The 21,849-nt window shown below is 43.4% G+C and overlaps 1 protein-coding gene across 2 annotated transcripts in view; it reads right to left on the bottom strand.

Annotated features, from left to right (window-relative positions):
- RNF121 (ring finger protein 121) overlaps window positions 1–21,849 on the bottom strand; it is a 69,532-nt gene that overhangs the window by 3,526 nt on the left and 44,157 nt on the right. For both annotated transcript variants that reach the window (XM_033207476.1, XM_033207477.1), the window contains 3 exons: window positions 11,531–11,685; window positions 7,048–7,155; window positions 3,317–3,437 (listed from right to left, as the gene is read on the bottom strand). In XM_033207476.1, coding sequence (XP_033063367.1) covers window positions 3,317–3,437; window positions 7,048–7,155; window positions 11,531–11,685 — 384 coding nt within the window. The remainder of the gene's footprint in view (window positions 1–3,316; window positions 3,438–7,047; window positions 7,156–11,530; window positions 11,686–21,849) is intronic.

The following is a 21,849-nucleotide window of genomic DNA, read 5'->3' as shown; positions in this document are numbered from 1 at the left end:
CTCGGTAAAAACCCAAAAGATATGAAACTAGGGACTAAACACACTTAAACACCAGTGCTCAAGCATTACTCACAGTAGCCAAAAAGTGGAAACAACCCAAGTGCCTATCGACAGATAAATGAATAAACCAAATGCAGTGTCACACACAATGGAATACTATTCAGCCATAAAAAGGAATGATACATTCTATACGGATGAACTCTGAAAACACTACACTAAGTGAAAGAAGCCAGAGACAAAGGCACAAATCTTGTATGATTCCATTTATAAGAAATATCTACAACAGGCATGTTCACAGAGATGGAAACTATATTAGAGGTAAACCAGGGGCTGCGGGGAGGGGTAATGAGGAGTTACTGCTTAATGGGCAGAGTTTGTTTGAGATGATGAAAAATTTTGGAATTAGACAGTGACAATGTTGCAGAATTCTGCAAATGTAATTAAGGCACTGAACTGTATACTTCAAAATGGTCAAAATGGCGACATGGTCTAGAAATCTCTTCTGGGGAGTAAACTGGTTAAAGGAAGATCCAATGTCTACACAAATAGGTAAGAGGGACATGAAGGTAAAACACAAGACAGTTGTTCAAAAAGGAACCTAATAAACTTTTTAAGTGATCCAATGTACTGTTTTCAATTTGATCCAGTAGAGAAAAAAATTAGAATATTCCCATGATACCGAGAGAAAAAGTCCCTGGCCTTAAACGGTACTAGATTAAAGTTACCCAAGGTGATGGAAATACTCCTTCTTGGGGTGGGGTCTTGGGGGATGACACTGAGACAGAGAGCACTTCTGTGTTGCTTAAATAATTACAAAGAGAACATATTTCTTTTACAAACAGCAAAACAACAAAGATATATTTCCATTCTGAAAAAAAAAATTAGAAATATTTACTTGCATTTCTCAGATTGGTTGTTAATTTACCCATATTTCAGCATCTCTTCGTGATGTCCATCTGCTCCTCTTGCAGCATTTCCTATCTCAGTGAAAGGTACTACCATCCAAGTAGTTGCCAAATCAGAAATCTCAGCTTAGAGAGCTACATTTCTTTCATATTTTTCCCTTCAGTCTTCAGAACCAAACTATATCTAAGTCCTGTTAACTTACCTCCAAAATACTTCTCAAATACAGTATGTCCTCTCTTAACTTCATTGATAGTTTCTTGGAAACTGTGACTTTAAGTGAAATGACATATAACAAAACCAATTATACCACTGGCTAATTGATGAGTTCACTTCCTGTGTCATATTTCTGTCACAAAGACATCACCAAACCTCTATTTAAGAGACACCAAATTGTCCCTTAAATACTCAAAACACTTTAATATTAAATGTTGAAATGAAATGTGTAGCTTTACACATACAGTTAAAGATTAATAAAGCAAGTATGAAAACTTCCCCAATTTTTGGTAAAGCAGTGAGTGACAGTGGCTGTTGTTGTAGCTGTTGTGGGTTAAGTCAAGGAATAAAAGTTCACAAAGTAAAAATTGTAAGGAGCAACTCCTACCACTGTGCAGTTCAAAAACAATAACCAAATATGGACTAGGCACTTTTGTGCCCCATCATTTATTGTTGTGCCTTTGCATGATTATTGTACACTTTGTGAATTTTTACTTATTTAGAGACAACATCTTGCTCTGTTGCCCAGGCTGTAGTTTGGTGGCATAAACAAGCTCACGGCAGCCTTGAAACTTCTAGGCTCAAGTGACCTCCCACCTTGGTCTCCGAAGTAACTGGGACTACAGGCATGTGCCACCACGCCCGGCTAATTTTTTTTTTTCTCATTTTTTTTGTAGAGATGGGGTCTCACTATTTTGCTCGGGTTGGTCTTTTTTTTTTTTGAGGTGGAGTCTCACTCTGTCGCCCAGGCTGGAGTGCAGTGGCCGGATCTCAGCTCACTGCAAGCTCCGCCTCCCGGGTTCACGCCATTCTCCTGCCTCAGCCTCCCCAGTAGCTGGGACTACAGGCGCCCACCATCTTGCCCGGCTAGTTTTTTGTATTTTTAGTAGAGACGGGGTTTCACTGTGTTAGCCAGGATGGTCTCGATCTCCTGACCTCGTGATCCGCCCGTCTCGGCCTCCCAAAGTGCTGGGATTACAGGCTTGAGCCACCGCGCCCGGCCGGGTTGGTCTTGAACTCCTGGGCTCAAGTGATCTGCCTGCCTCGGCCTCCAAAGGGAGCCACTGTGCCCGGCCCCTCCCAGGATTTTTAGTATAAAAATCAAAATCTTTAATTTGGCCTACAGGCTTTTTTCTAGTCTAGTCACTACTTCTCCAGACACTTCTTGGCCATACAACCGCACTGGTCTTAGTTCCTCAAAAACACCCACACTATCTCCCATGATAGGACTCTTACGAATGCTCTTTTCCTCTGCCTGGTTCTCACTTCATCCACTTAACTCCTACTCATTGTTCAAGTCAGCTCCATAGTCACTTTTTCAAGGAAGCCATCTTTGAGCCCCGAGACTAGGTCAAATGACATTACTACATGTGTTCACAGTATCATGAACCTTTCCTACATAACACTTATTAAAGTTGTAATTTTATTTTTATCTGTGTTTGTTACTATAATAGCCATCTCTCCCACCCAGTTTATCTGGGCAAAAACAATATTTATTTTTGTACACTTTTGTAATTCGGGGACATAGCTATGTGTCTAGACACATAGCAGGCATTACAAAGTATTTACTGAATGAATGTTAACTTCCTGCTGGATAAAGTGGCTCCTTCCTATAATGGCCCTAAAGAGAAAAATTATAGTTATATCTGAGATTTGGCTAATTTTTTTTTTAAATAATTTCAACTTTTATTTTAGATTCAGAGGGTACATGTGCAGGTTTGTTTCATGGGTATACTGCGTGATACTGAGGTCTAGGGTACGAATGATCCTGTTGCCCATGTAGTGAGCACAGTACCCAACAGATAGTTTTTCAACCACTGTCCCCACTCCCTCCTCCTCTAGTAGCCCCCAGTGTCTATTGCTGCCATCTTTATGTCCATGAATAACCAACGTTTAGTTCCCACTTATACGAAAGAACATGCAGTATTTAGTTTTCTGTTCCTACATTAACTGGTTTACACTAAAGGCCTCCAGCTAGCATGTTGCTGCAACGGACATGGTTTTATCCTTTTTTATGGCTGTATTGCTTTCCAAACTTTAAGGAAGGAATATCCATGCATACGCACATCTTGAAGAATTTTATTTGGCTTATCTCACCTCTTAGTGCCTTTCTCGTCCATTAAACAAGTGACGTCAACTTGAACAATTTGGAGGTGTCAAGAGTCTATTAAGTATTTAAGAACCCGGATGAACTCACCCCTATGGTAGATGCCATGTAGTCTGCACACATTTCTGCAAAGTCCCGTTCAAGAACTCCATAGTAGAGGCCATAGAAGAGAAGGGAGATGCCAAAGTCCATGGCATCTTCTGGTTTGATCCTGCAAGGGAAGTATTAGAGCTAGAAAGACCCAACCTGAGACATATCTTCTTTGGATTACTACTCTGGGACACACAAAGCAGGGCCCAAAGCGAGAAGGCCCAAAGGCTAGAGCAAGTGTGGGCAAACTATGACCAAATCCAGTCTGCTGTCTATTTTTACATGGCCCATGAACACCTCTTGAGGAGGCTAGCACTGTAGGCTGCAAAGACCAAGCTACAGTATCCCCTCCTACCCCTTTTCCTCACTCTGCTCTTAGTCCTTGCCTCCCCTAACTGGTGGCAATGACTTGCAGCTGCCCAGGACCTGGGCTCCTTGGGACCTACATGTTGGGGACTCCACTGTTGGTAAGTGCCAGACATTAAGTGAGCTGCCTTGCTGGGCTGTCTCTCCTCCAGCTAGCCACCCAAGTTGAAGCAGCTGAGCTATCCATAAGGAGAAAAGGGCATGCCAGAATCTGGGTGTCACTGGAGCAGAGAGTGAAAATTATCCCAGTGGCCACATGCCCCTCCTTCTGAGATTGTCTCGACTTATGACAACTGAGCACAAAGCATGCTCACTACCTGAGACCTGGCCCCCTCCCCAGGCAAACAGGGTGGGACAGGGTAGGAGCTTTCCCTCTTGTACCAGGCTAGAGTGCAGTGGCTCACTGCAACCTCCACTTCCCAAGTAGCGGGTTCAAATGAACCCTGCCTCAGCCTCCTGAATAGCTGGGACTACAGGCGTGTGCCACCACACCCGGTTAATTTTTGTACTTTTAGTAAGGATGAGGTTTCACCATGTTGGCCAGGCTGGTTTTGAACTGACCTCAGGTGATCCACCTGCCTTGGCCTATAGTCCTATTGTCCCATAAGACCTAAAATATTTACTATTTGGACCTTTACAGAAACAGCTTGTCAAACACAGGTTTAGAAAAAAAAAAAAAAAGATAAAATTAGTAAATATTTATTAATATACAGTAGTTACTATAAAATTATAAACTACATATATAAATAATCTGTATCATGTCATCAAAGTTAAATTTTGGTCCAAATCTATTTAACAAGAAGGATAAAGATCTTGCCTATAACATTAGAAGGTTTAATAATTCCAAGGACCAATAATTTGCAACCTTGAATCTATAAATCTTTGTTATAGAAAATTATCTTTGTTAAAATATTTGTACAAAGAACCGTATGTATTTGCTTAGTTACAAATTATATTTATATACAAAGTTGCATTTGCTTATGAACCTTGAATATTTAACTCACTAGAAATCATTGATCTTACGCCAATTAATTTGATCAGTAGCACAAAAATGATCAAGATTCTCAATTCTGTTTTCCTCATTGTAGAGTTTAGACAAGTAAAAAGAAACTGTAATTACAGAAGAATTATATTTAAAACATAATGCAGAGGCCAGGCGTGGTGGCTCACGCCTGTAATCCCAACACTTGTGGGAGGCCAAGGCAGGTGGATCACCTGAAGTCAGTTCAAAACCAGCCTGGCCAACATGGTGAAACCCCATCCTTACTAAAAATACAAAAATTAGCCGGGTGTGGTGGCACATGCCTGTAGTCCCAGCTATTCAGGAGGCTGAGGCAGAATCATTTGAACCCGCCACTCGGGAGGTGGAGGTTGCAGTGAGCCACTGCACTCTAGCCTGGGAGATAAAGCATGACTCCATCTCAAAAAAAAAAAGAAAAAAAAACCCCATAATACAGAATCTTGATTTTTTTTTTTTTTAACCATACAGGTTAGAAAGTTTCCAGGAGATATCTGTTTTCTTCGACAAGATGTGTTTGACTCTACAGTGATGAATTCATCTAAACCCTTCAGGAGCCTGTTTATTCTTTCAGCCTGTACTACCCCCGGAAGAAAGAATTTCATGAGTGTGCTCTCACTATATAAAACAGGATTTATTTTATTTATATTTTTTTTGAGATGGGAGTCTCCCTTTGTCACCTGGGCTGGAGTGCAGTGGCACAATCATAGCTCACTGCAGCCTTGAACTTCTGGGCTCAAGCAATCCTCCCACCTCAGCCTCCTGAGTAGCTGGGGATACAGGTGCACACCACTACACCCAGCTAATTTTCTTTTTTTTTTTTTTTTTAGAGTTGAGGGTCTCAATATGTTGTCCAGCTTGGTCTTGAACTCCTGGCCTCAAGCAGTCCTCCCGCCTCAGCCTCCCAAACAGCTGGGATTACAAGTGAGAGCCACCACACCTGGCCAGGATTTATTTTTACTTGTCCTAAAATAAACTCCTTTCAGAGACTCCTACTCCTGCCTAGGCTCAGGGAAGAGGCCAGTGATCATTCCATTTATTATCTTAAATTTGAATCCTAAATCTCTAACTTCAGTGCACTGTCCTAGGCTTAGGGCTCCTCGTGATCCACTGTCCACAGCCACCAGTATTTCATCCAAGAAATCATATTTCCACCCTCATCTGCCTCACTGTATGCTCCAGTCTTTGAGCTCAGGATTTCTTGGCACCTGATTCAATTCGGGGTAGGAAGACCTGAAAGCTAATAGAGATCTTCTGGAAGGCTTATGACAACTGAGGCAATAGCCAAAATTCCATTCCTAGGAATGCACCCTTAGGAAGCAACAGAGCAGCGTTATCTATGACGGTACTAAATTGAAACAACCTAAGTGCCCAACAATGAAGCAGGACTTAACATCCATGGCTTAACTTTCTACAGCTGTTTCCTGAGAAATCTTGTCGAATGTCAGCTATATTACAGGAAACACTAATTATGACCTGTGATTAGTACAACGCATCTGGACTGGGACATTCTTGAAACTGGATGTGTTCCTGGGGGGAATGGGGCTCCTAGGCCAGGGTGGCTTCCACACCGGTCTGTGTCATCTCATTCCCTCACACCAAAGCTCTGAGTCTACTGTGAAGACTGCAGACACTGCTCTGCTCTATCTTTTTGTTTTGTATCCTTCTAAGTCAAATCTGTTGCTAGCTGTAGCCAACCATGGTCATGTAGGTTGATGGTCTAGCCCAAGAGTCAGCAAACTTTTCCTATAAAGGGCGAGATGGTAAATATTTTAGGTTTTGTAGCCCATATGATCTTTATCACGACTATTCAATTCTGCTGTTTTAGTGGAAAAACAGCCACAGGCAATAAATAAATGAATGAGCATGACTATGTTCCAGTAAAACTTCATTTCATAATAACAGGTTGTGGGCTATTTGGCACAGAGGGCACAGTTTGCCAACCCCTGGCCTAGTTGAACATAAGGCCATTCATGCAGAGTGGATGTTGCAAATGAACAGTACACACCGATGAGAAAAACAGCTCTGTTAAAGTGATAGAATTATGGACAGCAGGTTATAATAACTATTATGCTTACTTTGGTTACTAGACTTTTCCACTAAAATATAAAGCCTTGGAAAATATAAAATGATTTAGGACTTTGACACTGTATATATTCAGACATTCCTTGCTTTCTGCCAGCACAAATCACGGAGAGCCTGTCTTCTCCCATTCCTCCACAGCACCCAAGTCTCCTATCCTGGATATTATGTCCCTCCTGTTAATAACCATGACTTGCAGCAGAGGTACATATCAAGAGCCACTCGTCCCCAAACTCCAGCAAAAACAAAAACAAAGGGTACTCACTTGAATAATAAGTTAAGACCAAAGAGGGTAAACATGACAGCCATGTAGCCAACGATGCCAGTGGCATAGCTGATTTTATAGATTAGCAGGAACCACTTATAAACCAACCTGGGGAAAGGAGAGAAAGTTAGTGCAGCTTACACAGAGATTCTGGCCTCAGTGGTCACTGGATCACCAGAATCCTTTATTCTCACATCAGTGGGGACACCACGGTCTTTGCTCAGGACTTACTGAGCAACTTCGGTTACTATTCAAAGCTGCTCACTTCCTTAACTGCAGAAATGCCTCCATATACTCGAGAAGTAGTGCTTTGTATTTTCTTTTTTTCTTTTGGAGATGGAGTCTTGCTCTGTCACCCAAGCTGGAGTGCAGTGGCGCGACCTTGGCTCACTGCAACCTCTGCCTCCCGAGTTCGAGCGATTCTTCTGCCTCAGCCTCCTGAGTAGCTGGGACTACAGGTGCCCACCACCACACCTGGCTAATTTTTATATTTTTTTAGTAGAGATGGGGTTTCACCACATTGGCCAGGCTGGTCTCGAATTCCTGACCTCATGATTCACCTGCCTCAGCCTCCCAAAGTGCTGGGATTACAGACGTAAGCCACCACGCCCGGCTGTGCTTTGTATTTTCACGGTCTCAGACCAAGGAAAAGATTCCTAAAAAGGCAGTTTCTGCCTCACAGAAAGAGCACAGCTGACCTTAGACAGCTATGTCACCTCAAATGAGGAAGTAAAAAATATTAAACACAACTATGCTCAGAAGATTAACAGGCAGGAAGGCTAGTTGTTCAGAAACAGAAATCAAGAGACAAATCCGAGGTAGAATGAGCTACAGGTTTTTTGTATCTGGGCCTGGTTAGTCTGAATACAGCTTTGTTCCTATCCACAAGCCAAAAATGAAATGATGTATAATGAATTTGCTTCTGAAATGAATTTTCTTCTGAGGGAGAAGGGAAAGGAGAGAGGCACTTAAGAAGTACCTTTTGAGTTGGATGCAAGTGTGTGGTGGTGGTGAAGTAGAATGGGGTTGTTCATGTTCCTGAAGGAGCAGCAGGAGAAGCAGGATCAGGTGCCCCAGGAGCCAATGAAGAACAGTGTACAATCTAATTGATGGATCCCAGTTACTAGACTCAGCAAGAAAGACGGTTTCCTGAATGAACCAGGGCCTTTTTTTTTTTTTTTGGCTAGAGACAGGGTCTTGCAATGTTGCCCAGGCTGGCCTCCAACTCCTAGGCTCAAGGGATCCTCCCACTTCAGCCTCCCAAAGTGCTGGGATTACAAGCATAAACCGCTGCTGCTTGGCCAAACCAGAGCCTTTTAAAGGCTACAAGAGTGGGTTCCCATCATCAGGAGCCACTACTCTTATCTCTGATGGGAGCTAATGAACAAGTTAGCAATCTGCCTGAATAAGCAGCACAAGTCTGTGTGGTTCCTGAGAGCTGACTAGGTTACTACCAACCCTGCTGAGCCCTAGGAAGGAAAGTCAAGGTCCTTCCCTGCCCGTGCCTCCTTGCTGTGGCCAGGCAAGCAGTGATGGTTTCTCAGGCTAGAGAAAGGACCCAAACATCTTCCGTCTAGTGCTGTCTTAAAGAATACACACAGTTCCATTCTCCAGGGTTTGCACTGATCATAAAGGAGAGAGACATAGTGAAAGGGACATGAAATTTTAGGTCAAAAAACTCAATATGGATTAAGTGATGTTTTAGTAGCTGGGTAAGTTACCTCAGATAAGTCAAATCACCTCTTTGAGACAAGAGAGGTGTACGGAGCCCATTTCCTGGTATATAATACATGTTCATGAAATGCTACATGTATAGTACAAATAAGGATGTTTATGAAAGTGCTTTGAGGGCAGGCATAATGGCTCACACCTGGAATCCCAACACTTTGGGAGGCTGAGGTGGGAGGATTGTTTGAGTTCAGGAGTTCGAGACCAGCCTAGGAAGCTCAGTGAGACCTTGTCTCTACTAAAAATAAAAATAAAAAAATAGCCAGGCAAGGTGGAGCATGCCTGTAGTCCCAGCTACTCCAGAGACTGAGATGGGAAAACTGGTTGAGCCGAGGAGAATGAGGCTGCAGTGAGTTGTGATCATAGCACTGCACTCTAGCCTGGGCGAGAGAGTGTGACCTCATCTCTGTTTTTAAAAAGTGCTTTGAAATTGTAAAGCACTATTAAATGTTAGTTACAGGGCCGGCCGGGCATGGTGGCTCACACCTGTAATCCCAGCACTTTGGGAGCCCCAGGCAGGCAGATCACTTGAGGTCAGGAGTTTAAGACCAGCCTGGCCAACGTGGTCTCTACCAAAAATACAAAAAAAAAAAAAAAAAGCCGGGCGCAGTGGCTCAAGCCTGTAATCCCAGCACTTTGGGAGGCCGAGACGGGTGGATCGCGAGGTCAGGAGATCGAGACCAACCTAGCTAACACGGCGAAACCCTGTCTCTACTAAAAAATACAAAAAACTAGCCGGGCGAGTTGGCGGGCGCCTGTAGTCCCAGCTACTTGGGAGGCTGAGGCAGGAGAATGGCATAAACCCAGGAGGCGGAGCTTGCAGTGAGCTGAGATCCGGCCACTGCACTCCAGCCTGGGCGACAGAGCAAGACTCTGTCTCAAAAAAAAAAAAAAATTAGCTGGGTGTGGTGGCACACACCTGTAATCCCAGCTACTTGGGAGGCGGAGCCAGGAGAATTGCCTGAGCCCGGGAGACAGAGGTTGCAGTGAACTGCATTCCAGCCTGGGCAACAGAGTGAGACACTGTCTCTAAATAAATAAATAAATAAATAGCAAGGAGTTACTGGCTGGGCACGGTGGCTCACAACTGTAATCCCAGCACTTTGGGAGGTCGAGGCGGGCAGATCATGAGGTCAGGAGATCAAGACATCCTGGCTAACATGATGAAAACCCGTCTCTACTAAAAAACTACAAAAATTAGCCAGGCATGGTGGTGGGCGCCTGTAGTCCCAGCAACTTGGGAGGCTGATAGTCCCAGCAACTCGGGAAGAGAATGGTGTGAACCCAGGAGGCAGAGCTTGCAGTGAGCTGAGATTGCACCGCTGCACTCTAGCCTGGGCGATAGAGCGAGACTCCGTCTCAAAAAAAAAAAAAAAAAAAAAAAGCTAGTAGTTACTGTTATAAAAATCCTCCATATTAGAGACATATTTTCAATCATTTTAGCCAAAAGTTGGCACTGTTTGTAGTGTTCATGGTGACTCTTACATTGTTCTATTACACTTTTTCTTCATATCACCTTATCTCCCTATGTGAGGTAGCAATTACTGTCCCATTTTTAGGGATGAAGAATTCAAGGCTCAGAAAGGTAAGGTCATACAGTTGAACAAGTGGCAGGGCTAGAGGTCCCAATCCACATTCATCCAGCTCCACATCCTGTATCTTCCACAATGGCCCTTAAAGTAAATTACCAAAGCCAGAGAGAAACTTCTGGATCACCTATTTCACCTTATACAATGAAACTCCAGAAGGCCAGAGAAAGGCTTGCAGGAAAGTAGAACATAAGAATAGAAAGAAGAGCAGTCTACAATTGAAAGACTTTGGATCAGGTGGTGACAACTTTGAGGCTGGCCAGTCAAGCTCTCTTGGACCTACACAAACATCTGTCATAGCACTTACCAACTGCACTGCAACAGGAGCTTTCTCGTCCATCTCCTCCATTAAACAGAGTACTCCTTGAGACAGAGACCATGTCTTATCCAGCTCTGTATCCCCAGCGCTCAGCACAGGGCCTGGCACATAGTAGGTGCTTATTTGAATGAATGAGAAAATCTCTTTTTCTGTTGAGTACAGATATTAAATTACCTCACACGCTGGTTGGGAGGATCAAATGAGAAACGAATTTGAATAAAATAAAAAGAATTATACAGGCAATGGCTGCTTTGTGACTCAAGAAGGAAGTATTATTTATTGGAAAATTATAAATTTGCTAAGATTCATTCATTCAACAAAAATTCGCAGAGTAAGCTACTATGTGCCAGGCCCCATGGCAGGGCTTGAATATACAGTGACAAACAAAATGGATGTGGTTCCTGATCGCAGAAGTAAGAGTTTAGTGAGGGAGATAGATACCCAAAACAGTATTTAGTTATAAATTGTGGTAAGTTATATGAAGGAACAGTACTGTGCAATATGAGAGAATATACTGGAAAATCTAATTCAGAGATCAGAGAAGGGTTCACAGAAGAAAACATTTAAAATGAGACCACAATGATCACCATGATTTGCTTATTTTTGTTTGCCTTTAATATAAAAAGACCTTGAAACCATAAAGTAAGCTATACAGAAATATCTCGGGTTTTTAATCGATGAATAGGGGAGGGGGTCTCCCAATCAGCTCGTTTTAGAGGGGCCCCATGCCAAGTAATTTTGGCAGACAAAACCAGGAATTTTTTCAGTCTAAACCTATGCTCCTCCCATGCATTCCAACCCATTAGCTTCGGAAAACCTGGGCTCTTTCCACTATTTAAACTCTCACCTTGGGGTTGTCTGTACTAGAGGTTTTCGGGTGGCTCGGAAGGTGACAAAGGCTGTGACAGCAGAGAACAAGATCCAGATCACTAGGAACCTCCACCAGTGCAGCTTCACTGTGAAATAGAGGGGAACAACCCACATCTGAAAGAGGGTCACCATCTGAAACACAAACACAAGCACTTCAGCTCTAGCCAGCTCCCTCTGCAGCTCTGTCCACAGTCCCAAATGCAGCTTGTTTTCTATTTTAGCTTGATCCTCTCCTGTACTTCCAACTTTGGACAAAAGTAACTCCACTAGTGATACAAGTCAGAAACTTAGGACCATATTTGACTCCTCCTCCCTTTCATCCCTCACTCAACTATCTCTCGGATATATTCTTTCCTTTCCATTTGAGCTCTTGCTACCACTTGGCTGGCTGACTGCAATGAGCTCTTTGTTAATCTCCCTGCATTCAGTGTCTATCCTTTTGAGGAGTGAAAGAATGGTACCCCGAACACGAAATCTTGACCATGTCATTTCTCTGCTTGAACAGTCCCCCTGCATAAAGGACAGGATCCAACATTCCTTTTATTTATTTTGAGATGGAGTCTTGCTCAGGTTGCCCAGGTTGGAGTGTAACGGCTTGATCTCGGCTCACTTGTAGCCTCTGCCTCCCAGGTTTAAGCGATTCTCCTGCCTCAGCCTCCCGAGTAGCTGGGATTACAGGCACATGCCACCATGCCTGGCTAATTTTTGTATTTTTAGTAGAGAGGATCCAACATTCTTAGCCAGGCTGTCAAATCCCCCATAATATGGCCCCAACCTACTATTTCAAGGGCCATCTACCACTCCCCAGGCCTTTAAGTCAGGTTGTCCCCATCAGGTCGTCCTTCCCACCTGCCTTTCTGCCTGACAATATCACATCCAAGACACACAAGGCCTTCAGTCTCCTTTCCAGGCAGAAAGTGCTTTCCAGTGCTCCAAATGCATTTTCTTTTCTAACATCATTATAGTGCTTATCTAGAGTATGAGGCTGGGCTTGAATTCATTCTCTACCTGTATGTAAGCTCCTTGTGGGCAGTGACTAGGCCGTATTCCCATTTCCCCTACACTAGAAAACTGCTGGCACATGATATGTCCTCAATAAATTCCAATAAACAAAAGGAAAGTAAAACGAGAGTAGGACTCCCTCAGAGAGAGGTACATTTCTATTTTAAAGAGTGCCTGTTTTACTCTCCCTCCTTCAGAGCCTTCCCTCAGACTTGTTAGCTGAAGTTTTTTAAAGGCAAAAAATAATTCTAACTCCAAGATAGAAGTTTGAAGTCATCGCCAGTCTTCTCTCCAATGCCTCCTAACTCCCTTCCCAACCACCCTTCTGTCACTAGATGTCACCCTTCTCCAGTGAGTAGCAGGTATAAAAAAAGATAGCACATAATATGTAATGGAGGTTTTCTTCCTGATGCCATCAACAAAATGAAAGAATATTTTTTAAAAAACAACAACAAAAAAGAAAGATACAGACAGGAAAAGAGTGGCTAGTTTCCTGGCGTTCTATAGTAAACTAAGAAAGTATTTACTTGGCCGGGCGTGGTGGCTCACACTTGTAATCCCAGCACTTTGGGAGGCTGAGGTGGGTGGATCACCAGGTCAGGAGATTGAGACCATCCTGGCTAACACGGTGAAACCTCGTCTCTGATAAAAATACAAAAAAAAAAAAAAATTAGCTGGGCATGGTGGCAGGCGCCTGTAGTCCCAGCTACTCATTCGGGAGGCTGAGGCAGGAGAATGGTGTGAACCCAGGAGGCGGGGCTTGCAGGGAGCCGAGATCGCGCCACTGCACTGCAGCCAAGGTGACAGAGCAAGACTCTGTCTCAAAAAAAAAAAAGATTGGGGATTTCTAGACCAGTGCTATCCAAACAAAATATCATGCAAGTCACGAACATAGTTTAAAATCTTCCAGTTACATTTTTTAAAAGGTAAGAAGAAACCGGGCGCGGTGGCTCAAGCCTGTAATCCAGCACTTTGGGAGGCCGAGACGGCGGATCACGAGGTCAGGAGATCGAACCATCCTGGCTAACATTGTGAAACCCCGTCTCTACAAAAAATACAAAAAACTAGCCGGCGACATGGCGGGCGCCTGTAGTCCAGCTGCTTGGAGGCTGAGGCAGGAGAATGGCGTAAACCCAGGAGGCGGAGCTTGCAGTGAGCTGAGACCCGGCCACTGCACTCCAGCCTGGGCGGCAGAGCAAGATCGTCTCAGAAAAAAAAAAAAAAAAAAAAAAAAAAAAAAAAAAAAAAAAAAAAAAAAGTAGAAGAAACAGGTTTTCATTTCAATAATAATTCTATTATCCCAATATATACAAAATATCTCAATATGTATTCAAGATTAAAATTATTTACGAAATGGCTTACTTTTTTTGGTACTAAGGCTTTGAAATCAAATATGTATTTTACATTTACAACAGACTAGCCACATTTCAAGTGGTCAGCAGCCACATGGGACTGATGGCTGCCATAATAGGTAGTGCAGCTTAGAGCTTCATTTTAGTGTTTGTCTGTAGCTACCATTCTCTTATAGACTTCTCTGTGACAAGAAAAAGCCTCAGATGGTCAGGCATGGTGGCTCACACCTGTAATCCCAGCACTTTGGGAGGCCAAGGCAGGTGGATCACCTTAAGTCAGCAGTTTAAGACCAGCCTGGCCAACATGGTGAAACCCCGTCTCTACTAAAAATATAAAAATTAGCCAGGCCCGGTGGCAGGCACCTGTAATTTCAGCTACTTGGGAGGCTGAGGCAGGAGAATCGCTTGAAACTGGGAGGTGGAGGATGCAGCGAGCTGAGATCGCGCCATCACACTCCAGCCCAGGTGACAGAGTGTGAGATTCCATCTTAAAACAAAAAACAAAACACACACACACACACACACCACACAAAAGCGTCATTTTACAGGAAAAAAGAAACAGAACAGAGAAAATGGTAAGCAGAACCACTTTGCTTTAGAGGTTCCCATTCTGTGTACCTGAGGGTACTGGCTGCTGGTCCATGAGCCATGAAGCCTCAATAACAATTCACTGCACAGGAACCCACAACTGACTCTCTGAATGAAGCATTCTAAAACAGTCTGACCTTACATAAAAAGTGTGGAAGCACCAGCATGTACTAACAAACGGCTACCCAAATAATGCCCCAGGTGCCATTTTCTAGGAGACACTAGGAGCACCAGGAAAAGACATCACAACTAGGGGAAAAGGCAACCCAACTTATGAAACTAAAAGGGTGGCATATGGCAAGAAGGGGTGGAGGGTTTTTGGTCTTCACGCTATTTGCTTTAACAGGCTCATGGGGCTGTTTACAAAACAGTAGGCCCAGAGAAGAATTAAATCACATAGTCTGGTCACATTTGCTCTCTCTGAGAAAAAAACAGAAATTCCTGTTCTCCTGCCAGTTTTTCAAAAACTTGGCTGTTGCATTAAAACAACCAGCCTGCTCTAAGATGCTCTTTCCCACTCCCCACCAATCACCAATAGCATGTTCTGAGGAGGAATGTGAATCAAGGTAAGTTTCTCTACATGAGCTGCAGCTCTGCACATTTTGGGTGAGGAGAGAAGCAGAGATCCTGGATTCTATTCTGAGTTGGACAAAGACACAATTAGGATTAAGTCTGGGCATCAGGAAAGAAAAATCTTGTTTTGTTTTGTAGTTTTCGGGCTTGAAATGTTAGGATGAAAAAACTACATCTAGAGATATACATCAAGTATGTAAAGCTACATCAAGTCACATCAAGAGAAAGAGAGAGAGAGACTGTGTGTGAGAGAGAAGAGACAGAGAACAAGAGGCGAGAGAGAAAGGGAAAAAAGGGGAGAGAGAAAGGAATTTAGAGATAGGATTAGGCTTTCTGAAACCAGATGGTGGAGTAGAAGCCCAGCAGACCAGGGTTCTAGTACCATTCTGCCTCCAACTCACTGGGTCACCCTAAGGAGGTCCTTCCTCCTTCCTTGGAGGAAGGGATTGGCTTGATTTTTCAAACCCCTTCAAGTTCTAACAGGCTAAGTTTCTATCAACTAGTTCTGTATCCCAGACTTCCTAGGACAGTAGAGACAGTGTTCACCCACTTACTCATTCAACTCATTAAGTATTAATTTTGCATTTAATGGGAAAAGGAGTACAGAAATAAACATGACCTCTAGTCCTCTAGGAGCTACCAGGTTAGCTGCAAGAAAAAGATCTAAATCAAACTCTAATTTTAATGATTCTGTTAGCCTTCAGACCATTTCTAGAAGTCCAAATAGAAATGATTAAAGAATGAACAAAATGAAATGATACACTGAAACGATCAGAAATTTTAGAATTAAAGCTATCTAAATATGAATCCCAATACAGCTAATTACTGTGTTAACGTAGGCAGATCACTTAACTCTGATAAGCTTCGGTTCTCTAAACTATGGTAAAATGGGGTTAACGGTATCTATTCTCATAAGGTTGTATGGATTAAATGAGTTAAGGCATGGAAACACTTAGAACAGTGCCTAATAATGTCAGCACTCATTATGAGTAGTGTAGTAAATATAAGCATTTGATATAATAGTTCTTTTTTTTTTTTTTGAGGCGGAGTCTCGCTCTGTCGCCCCGGCTGGAGTGCAGTGGCCGGATCTCAGCTCACTGCAAGCTCCGCCTCCCGGGTTTACGCCATTCTCCTGCCTCAGCCTCCCGAGTAGCTGGGACTACAGGCGCCCGCCACCTCGCCCGGCTAGTTTTTGTATTTTTAGTAGAGACGGGGTTTCACCGTGTTAGCCAGGAGGGTTTCGATCTCCTGACCTCATGATCCGCCCGTCTCGGCCTCCCAAAGTGCTGGGATTACAGGCTTGAGCCACCGCGCCCGGCGATATAATAGTTCTTATATTTAAATGGAAGTAATATATATAAAACAAGTGTGGTGCATAATTCATAATAAGCGCTCAGTAAATGAGAGCTCTTATTACGGCTTTGCATGATTAAAAATGTATAAAGTCACACATACAAAGGAGCAAAGACCAGAATGAGGAAACCAAAATAACTGACATATGAAAAGTGATGAGGTTATAAGCAATTTCTTTTTTTTTTTTTTTTTTTGAGACGGAGTCTTGCTCTGTCGCCCAGGCTGGAGTGCAGTGGCCGGATCTCAGCTCACTGCAAGCTCCGCCTCCCGGGTTTAGGCCATTCTCTCGCCTCAGCCTCCCGAGGAGCTGGGACTACAGGCGCCCGCCATCTCGCCCGGCTAATTTTTTGTATTTTTTTTGTATTTTTATTTTTTTTAGTAGAGACGGGGTTTCACCGTGTTAGCCAGGATGGTCTCGATCTCCTGACCTCGTGATCCGCCCGTCTCGGCCTCCCAAAGTGCTGGGATTACAGGCTTGAGCCACCGCGCCCGGCCAGCAATTTCTTATTAATGTTTAATTGTCCTTTCTAGGAAAAATAAATTATCAGAAAACACAAACCAAGGATTTGAGGCCATTTTCAGGTCCCCAGGCTGTCTCCATTAGGGACTGAAAGACAGCTTATGCTTGGGGCCTAGAAAGCAGCTGCTGGTGGAAGGGCCCAGTTCCTGGGGAGGGGCAAGGCAGAGGAGCTGAGTGAACAGAACATTCTACCATGCGATAAAAGGGGAAGTTACCTGGTTTCTTTATTTGGTTTAAAATTTCTACTGTAGGCTGGGCATGGTGGCTCACTCCTATAATTCCAGCACTTTGTGGGGCTGAGGCAGACGGATCGCTTGAGCCCAGGAGCTTGAGACCAGCCTGGGCAACATGGCGCAACCCTGCCTCTTAAAAAAAAAAACAGGGCGGGCGCGGTGGCTCAAGCCTGTAATCCCAGCACTTTGGGAGGCCGAGACGGGCGGATCATGAGGTCAGGAGATCGAGACCATCCTGGCTAACACAGTGAAACCCCATCTCTACTAAAAAATACAAAAAACTAGCCGGGCGTGGTGGCGGGCGCCTGTAGTCCCAGCTACTCAGGAGGCTGAGGCGGGAGAATGGCGTGAACCCGGGAGGCGGAGCTTGCAGTGAGCTGAGATCCGGCCACTGCACTCCAGCCTGGGCGACAGAGCGAGACTCCGTCTCAAAAAAAAAAAAAAAAAAAAAAAAAAAAAAAAAACAAAGTTTCAGTTTCTACTTCAGTATTTATTGGCATTTTGCTTGGTAAATAAGTTTAAACTTCATTAAGGAAGGCATATAAATGGCAATAAACAGCTAAAAGTTATACAGAACAATTGCAGGGCCTCTGGTGCCATCTCATGGCAACACTTACGGAGACACATTTGGTTCACTAATTTGCTCAAACACTTGTGCCTGATGCTATAGAAAGCATGAAAGCCTTGGCCCTCCAGGACTTGGCTGATGGGATATAAACACATGAATTAGGTGGCCAGTACAAAGCATCAAGTACTGACATGGGAATTCAGAGGAAAGATGAGGCAGGAGCTGTGAGGAAAACATCCTGGAAGAGGCAGAGTTCTGAATGATTCTAAAGGAGGCTTGGGTCTGGCCAGGTGGAAGGAGTAACGCAAAAGTCATTCATCCTTCTTTCCCTGAACGTATAAATACAAAGCTGAAGACTAGCCTGAAACTAACTCATTGATTTACTGAGGGACAAGAATAGCAATATCCTGCTTATTCCTCCACAAGGCTAAAATAGTTGAGATGGTGATGTCAGATGCTAACAGTAAGAGCTATTCCACATTTAAACGGATTGCCTCTTAACTGAGATCTGAACCATGAGTAGACGGTGTATTGGTAGAGATGGAATCAACACTACCTGACAATTATTTCTAATAAGAAAACCTGCAGATCCCTTTCATCTCAGAGAAATCAGAATTCATGAAAACAGATCAGGTGCATCAGGTGCCTTTCCAGTCCGCAGATGCCTGGCACTTTTGACTTTCAGGATTCTCATCTTACCACCTCTGCATCGCCTCATGTTGTAAGCTAGAGATCATCTCCTCATGTTGTAAGCTAGAGGTAAGTTTTCCAGGCATAAACTTATCTCTTCCCCTAACATCCCTGAGGGAGCTAAAGAGTAAAGTTAGACTCTGACTAGATGATGAAAACTGAGCTATGCAGAAGCCAAAAGTCTGGTTTGGGCTAGGTTTCCAATCCAGATCTTCTGTCTCTTAAGTTGCCTACCAATCATCATTCACTGAGTTTGTGGGGAAATCTGGAGAGGCCAGGTAGGCAAGATGATGAAGAGACTTAAGAGGAGGTTGAGAAAGTACCTGAGATCCAAGGAAAGGACTTATGCAACAGGCGTTAAATAAGGAAACTCAAGAGGGTTAAAAACTTCTGACTATGGCAGAAATTGACAAAAATTTCCTGAAGCCTTTAAGAGGAACCTACAGAAAGAGCACTTAACCAAGAATCAGATTTTGGTTTTAGGTCCAACTTTCCAATTTAATGGTCCTGTGTTCCCAGTAATCACTTCAGGATTCTGTACCTTGGTTTACTAATCTGAAAACTGGAGATAAATACCTACCCTGACTACCTTGCAGGGCTGTTATGAGGTTCCAAGAGAGAGTAAATGAGAATTCAAGTCTGCTGAGGAGAAAGAACCAACCACAATTCAGTATAAGTGCTATAACAGAGTAGGTGGAGTATTTTTTAAATCATCAACAAATCTGAACTATAAGCAATCTAAAGTATTAGTATTGCTAGAATTGAAAAGAACAGTATCTAAAATTTAGATACCGTATGATCTCTTACTCCAAACAACAGGGCTTTTTTTTTTTGTATTTTTACAAATTTTTTGTTTTAAATTTTACATTTGTTCTTCTTTTAACCTTATTTATTTGGCCTCTTCTTTGTAAGTAGGGGTTTTGTTTTTGGGGGTTTTTTTTGGTTTGCTTTTTGTTTTCTGAGACGGAGTTTCACTCTTGCCGCCCAGGCTGGAGTGCAGTGGCATGATCTTGGCTCACTGCAACCTCTGCTACCCGGGTTTAGGCAATTCTCCTGCCTCAGCCTCCCCAGTAGCTGGGATTACAGGCACCTGCCACCACGCCTGGCTAATTTTTGTATTATTAGTAGAGACAGGGTTTTACCATGTTGGCCAGGCTGGTCTCAAACTCCTGACCTGAGGTGATCTGCCCACCTCGGCCTCCCAAAGTGTTAGGATTACAGGCGCAAGCCACTGCGCCCAGACTGTTTTTTGTTTTTGAGACAGGGTCTCACTCTGTTGCCCAGGACGGAGTGCAGAGGCACAGTCACAGCCCACTGCAGCCTCAACCTCCCAAGCTCAAGTGATCCTCCCATATCAGCCTCCAAAGTAGCTAGAACTACAGGCCTAGGCTACCACACCCAGGTAATTTTTTTTTTTTTTAAAGATTAGGTCTTACTACGTTGCCCAGGCTGGTGTCAAACTCCTGGGATCAACCTATCCTTCCACTCCAGTCTCCCAAAATGCTGGAATGGAATTACAGGCATGAGCCACTATGCCCAGCCTACATTTCTTTTTTTTTTGAGACGGAGTTTCGCTCTTGTTGCCCAGGCTGGCATGCAAAGGCACAGTCTCGGCTCACCGCAACTTCCGCCTTCTGGGTTCAAGTGATTCTCCTGCCTCAGCCTCCTGAGTAGCTGGGATTACAGGCATGCACCACCACACCCGGCTAATATTGTATTTTTAGTAGAGACAAGGTTTCTCCATGTTGGTCAGGCTGGTCTCCAACTCCCGACCTCACGTGATCTGCCCACTCGGCCTCCCAAAGTGCTGGGATTATAGGCATGAGCCACCGCACCCAGCCGCCCAGCCTACATTTCTCTTAATGTGAAGGTTGGACTTGAGCTTCTAAGTTATGGACAGAACTTAATACTTCTCAGTGGGCTGGCATACCTGCTCATCATCAGTCTCATAGCTGGCAATATCCATATCGCTCTAGGTTCTAGAGCCTATGACAGTGTTTCTCATCAGGGGTGATTTTGTTTCCCAGGGGACATGTGGCAATGTCTGGAGACATCTGGTTGTTACAAGTGGACAAGGGTGTCAGCAGCATCTAGTGAATAGAGGGTAGGGATGCTATTAAACATTCCATAATATACAGGACAGCCCCCGAGAAAACAAAGAGTTATCTGGCCCAAAATGCCAATAGTTCCTCTGTTGAGAAACCTTGGTCTAGGAGAACAGAGCTAGTGCTTTTCCATTCAGTGGTCATGGAGGCCCACTAACAGGCTGCACCACCAACCTGCACTAGTGAAGAACAAAAAGTTTCATTCAGTTTGAAAGAAACAGAGCCTTATCAATTAATTCCATCATTTCTTGGCATGCCATAAGAGGCATTTTTTTTGAAAGCTCTAATGGCTAATTTCAAACAGTTCATGTTTCTACTACTCAACAACAATCCCAGTGCCTCTCCTTTACACAACATTCTCTGGGGAGTCTTCCTGATTCTTTCATTACTATTCCTCACCCCATAGACATTCTAATGTGCTTCACATGTGTATTTTTATTTGTACCTGTTCATACAAACTGTTTATTGCTTTCTCTGCTTATATTTTTATTAACTGGCATTGTGTTATACATCTTTCTGTTTCTTACTTTTTCCTCTCAGTACTATGCTTTTAAGGTCCTCCCAAGTTCCTACAGGTACTTAATGTATTGCTTTTAACTGTAAAACAATTTCACGATATGCATCCGTCACATTTTACCTATTTACTCCCTCAGAGATAGATATCCACATTGCCTCCAACTCCCCAATGTTCAGCCATAAGTAACACTGCAGGGAACACCCTCTTCCAAGTCCCCTCAGGGTGTGTCACAGGGTGTGTGCATATTCACTCTGACTCAGCAATGCCATGCTGCTATCCACAATGCCTGCACCAGTCTTCACACCCACAAAAAAGTACTAAAAAGCTCCTATAGCCTCTGATCCTTGCCAACACTTGGCACTATTCAGCTTTCTAGTTTTTGCCAACCTAAAAATAGATGAAAAGCGATATCTCATATTTTTATGTGCATTTCTCTAATTACTAATGACTCTGAACGTCTCTTTTCACGCTTGATGGCCTTTTGGGTTTCCTCTCCTGTAAATATGTTCACATCCCTGGCCTGTTTTTCTGTTGGAGCTGCTGTCTTTTGTTGATTTGTAGGAGTTTCTCTGGATAGATATTAATCTACTGTCAGTTTTAATCATTATTCATCTCTTCTCCATTCAGTTATCAGTTAACTCTGCCTATCATATCTTTAACAGAACAGAAATCCTTAATCTATAAAATCAAATTTATCAAATCTTTCTTACTTGTTTATATTTTTATTTTTTAAAAACTCCATTTGTTTATTTATTTATTTATTTTGAGACAGGGTTTCATCTGTTACCCACACTG

Source organism: Trachypithecus francoisi, unplaced genomic scaffold, assembly GCF_009764315.1.
Source record: "Trachypithecus francoisi isolate TF-2019V2 unplaced genomic scaffold, Tfra_2.0 Lachesis_group8, whole genome shotgun sequence".
NCBI lineage: Eukaryota > Metazoa > Chordata > Mammalia > Primates > Cercopithecidae > Trachypithecus > Trachypithecus francoisi.
The sequence above is the reverse complement of the archived record's forward strand: the minus strand, read 5'-3'. Positions and strand labels throughout refer to the sequence as shown.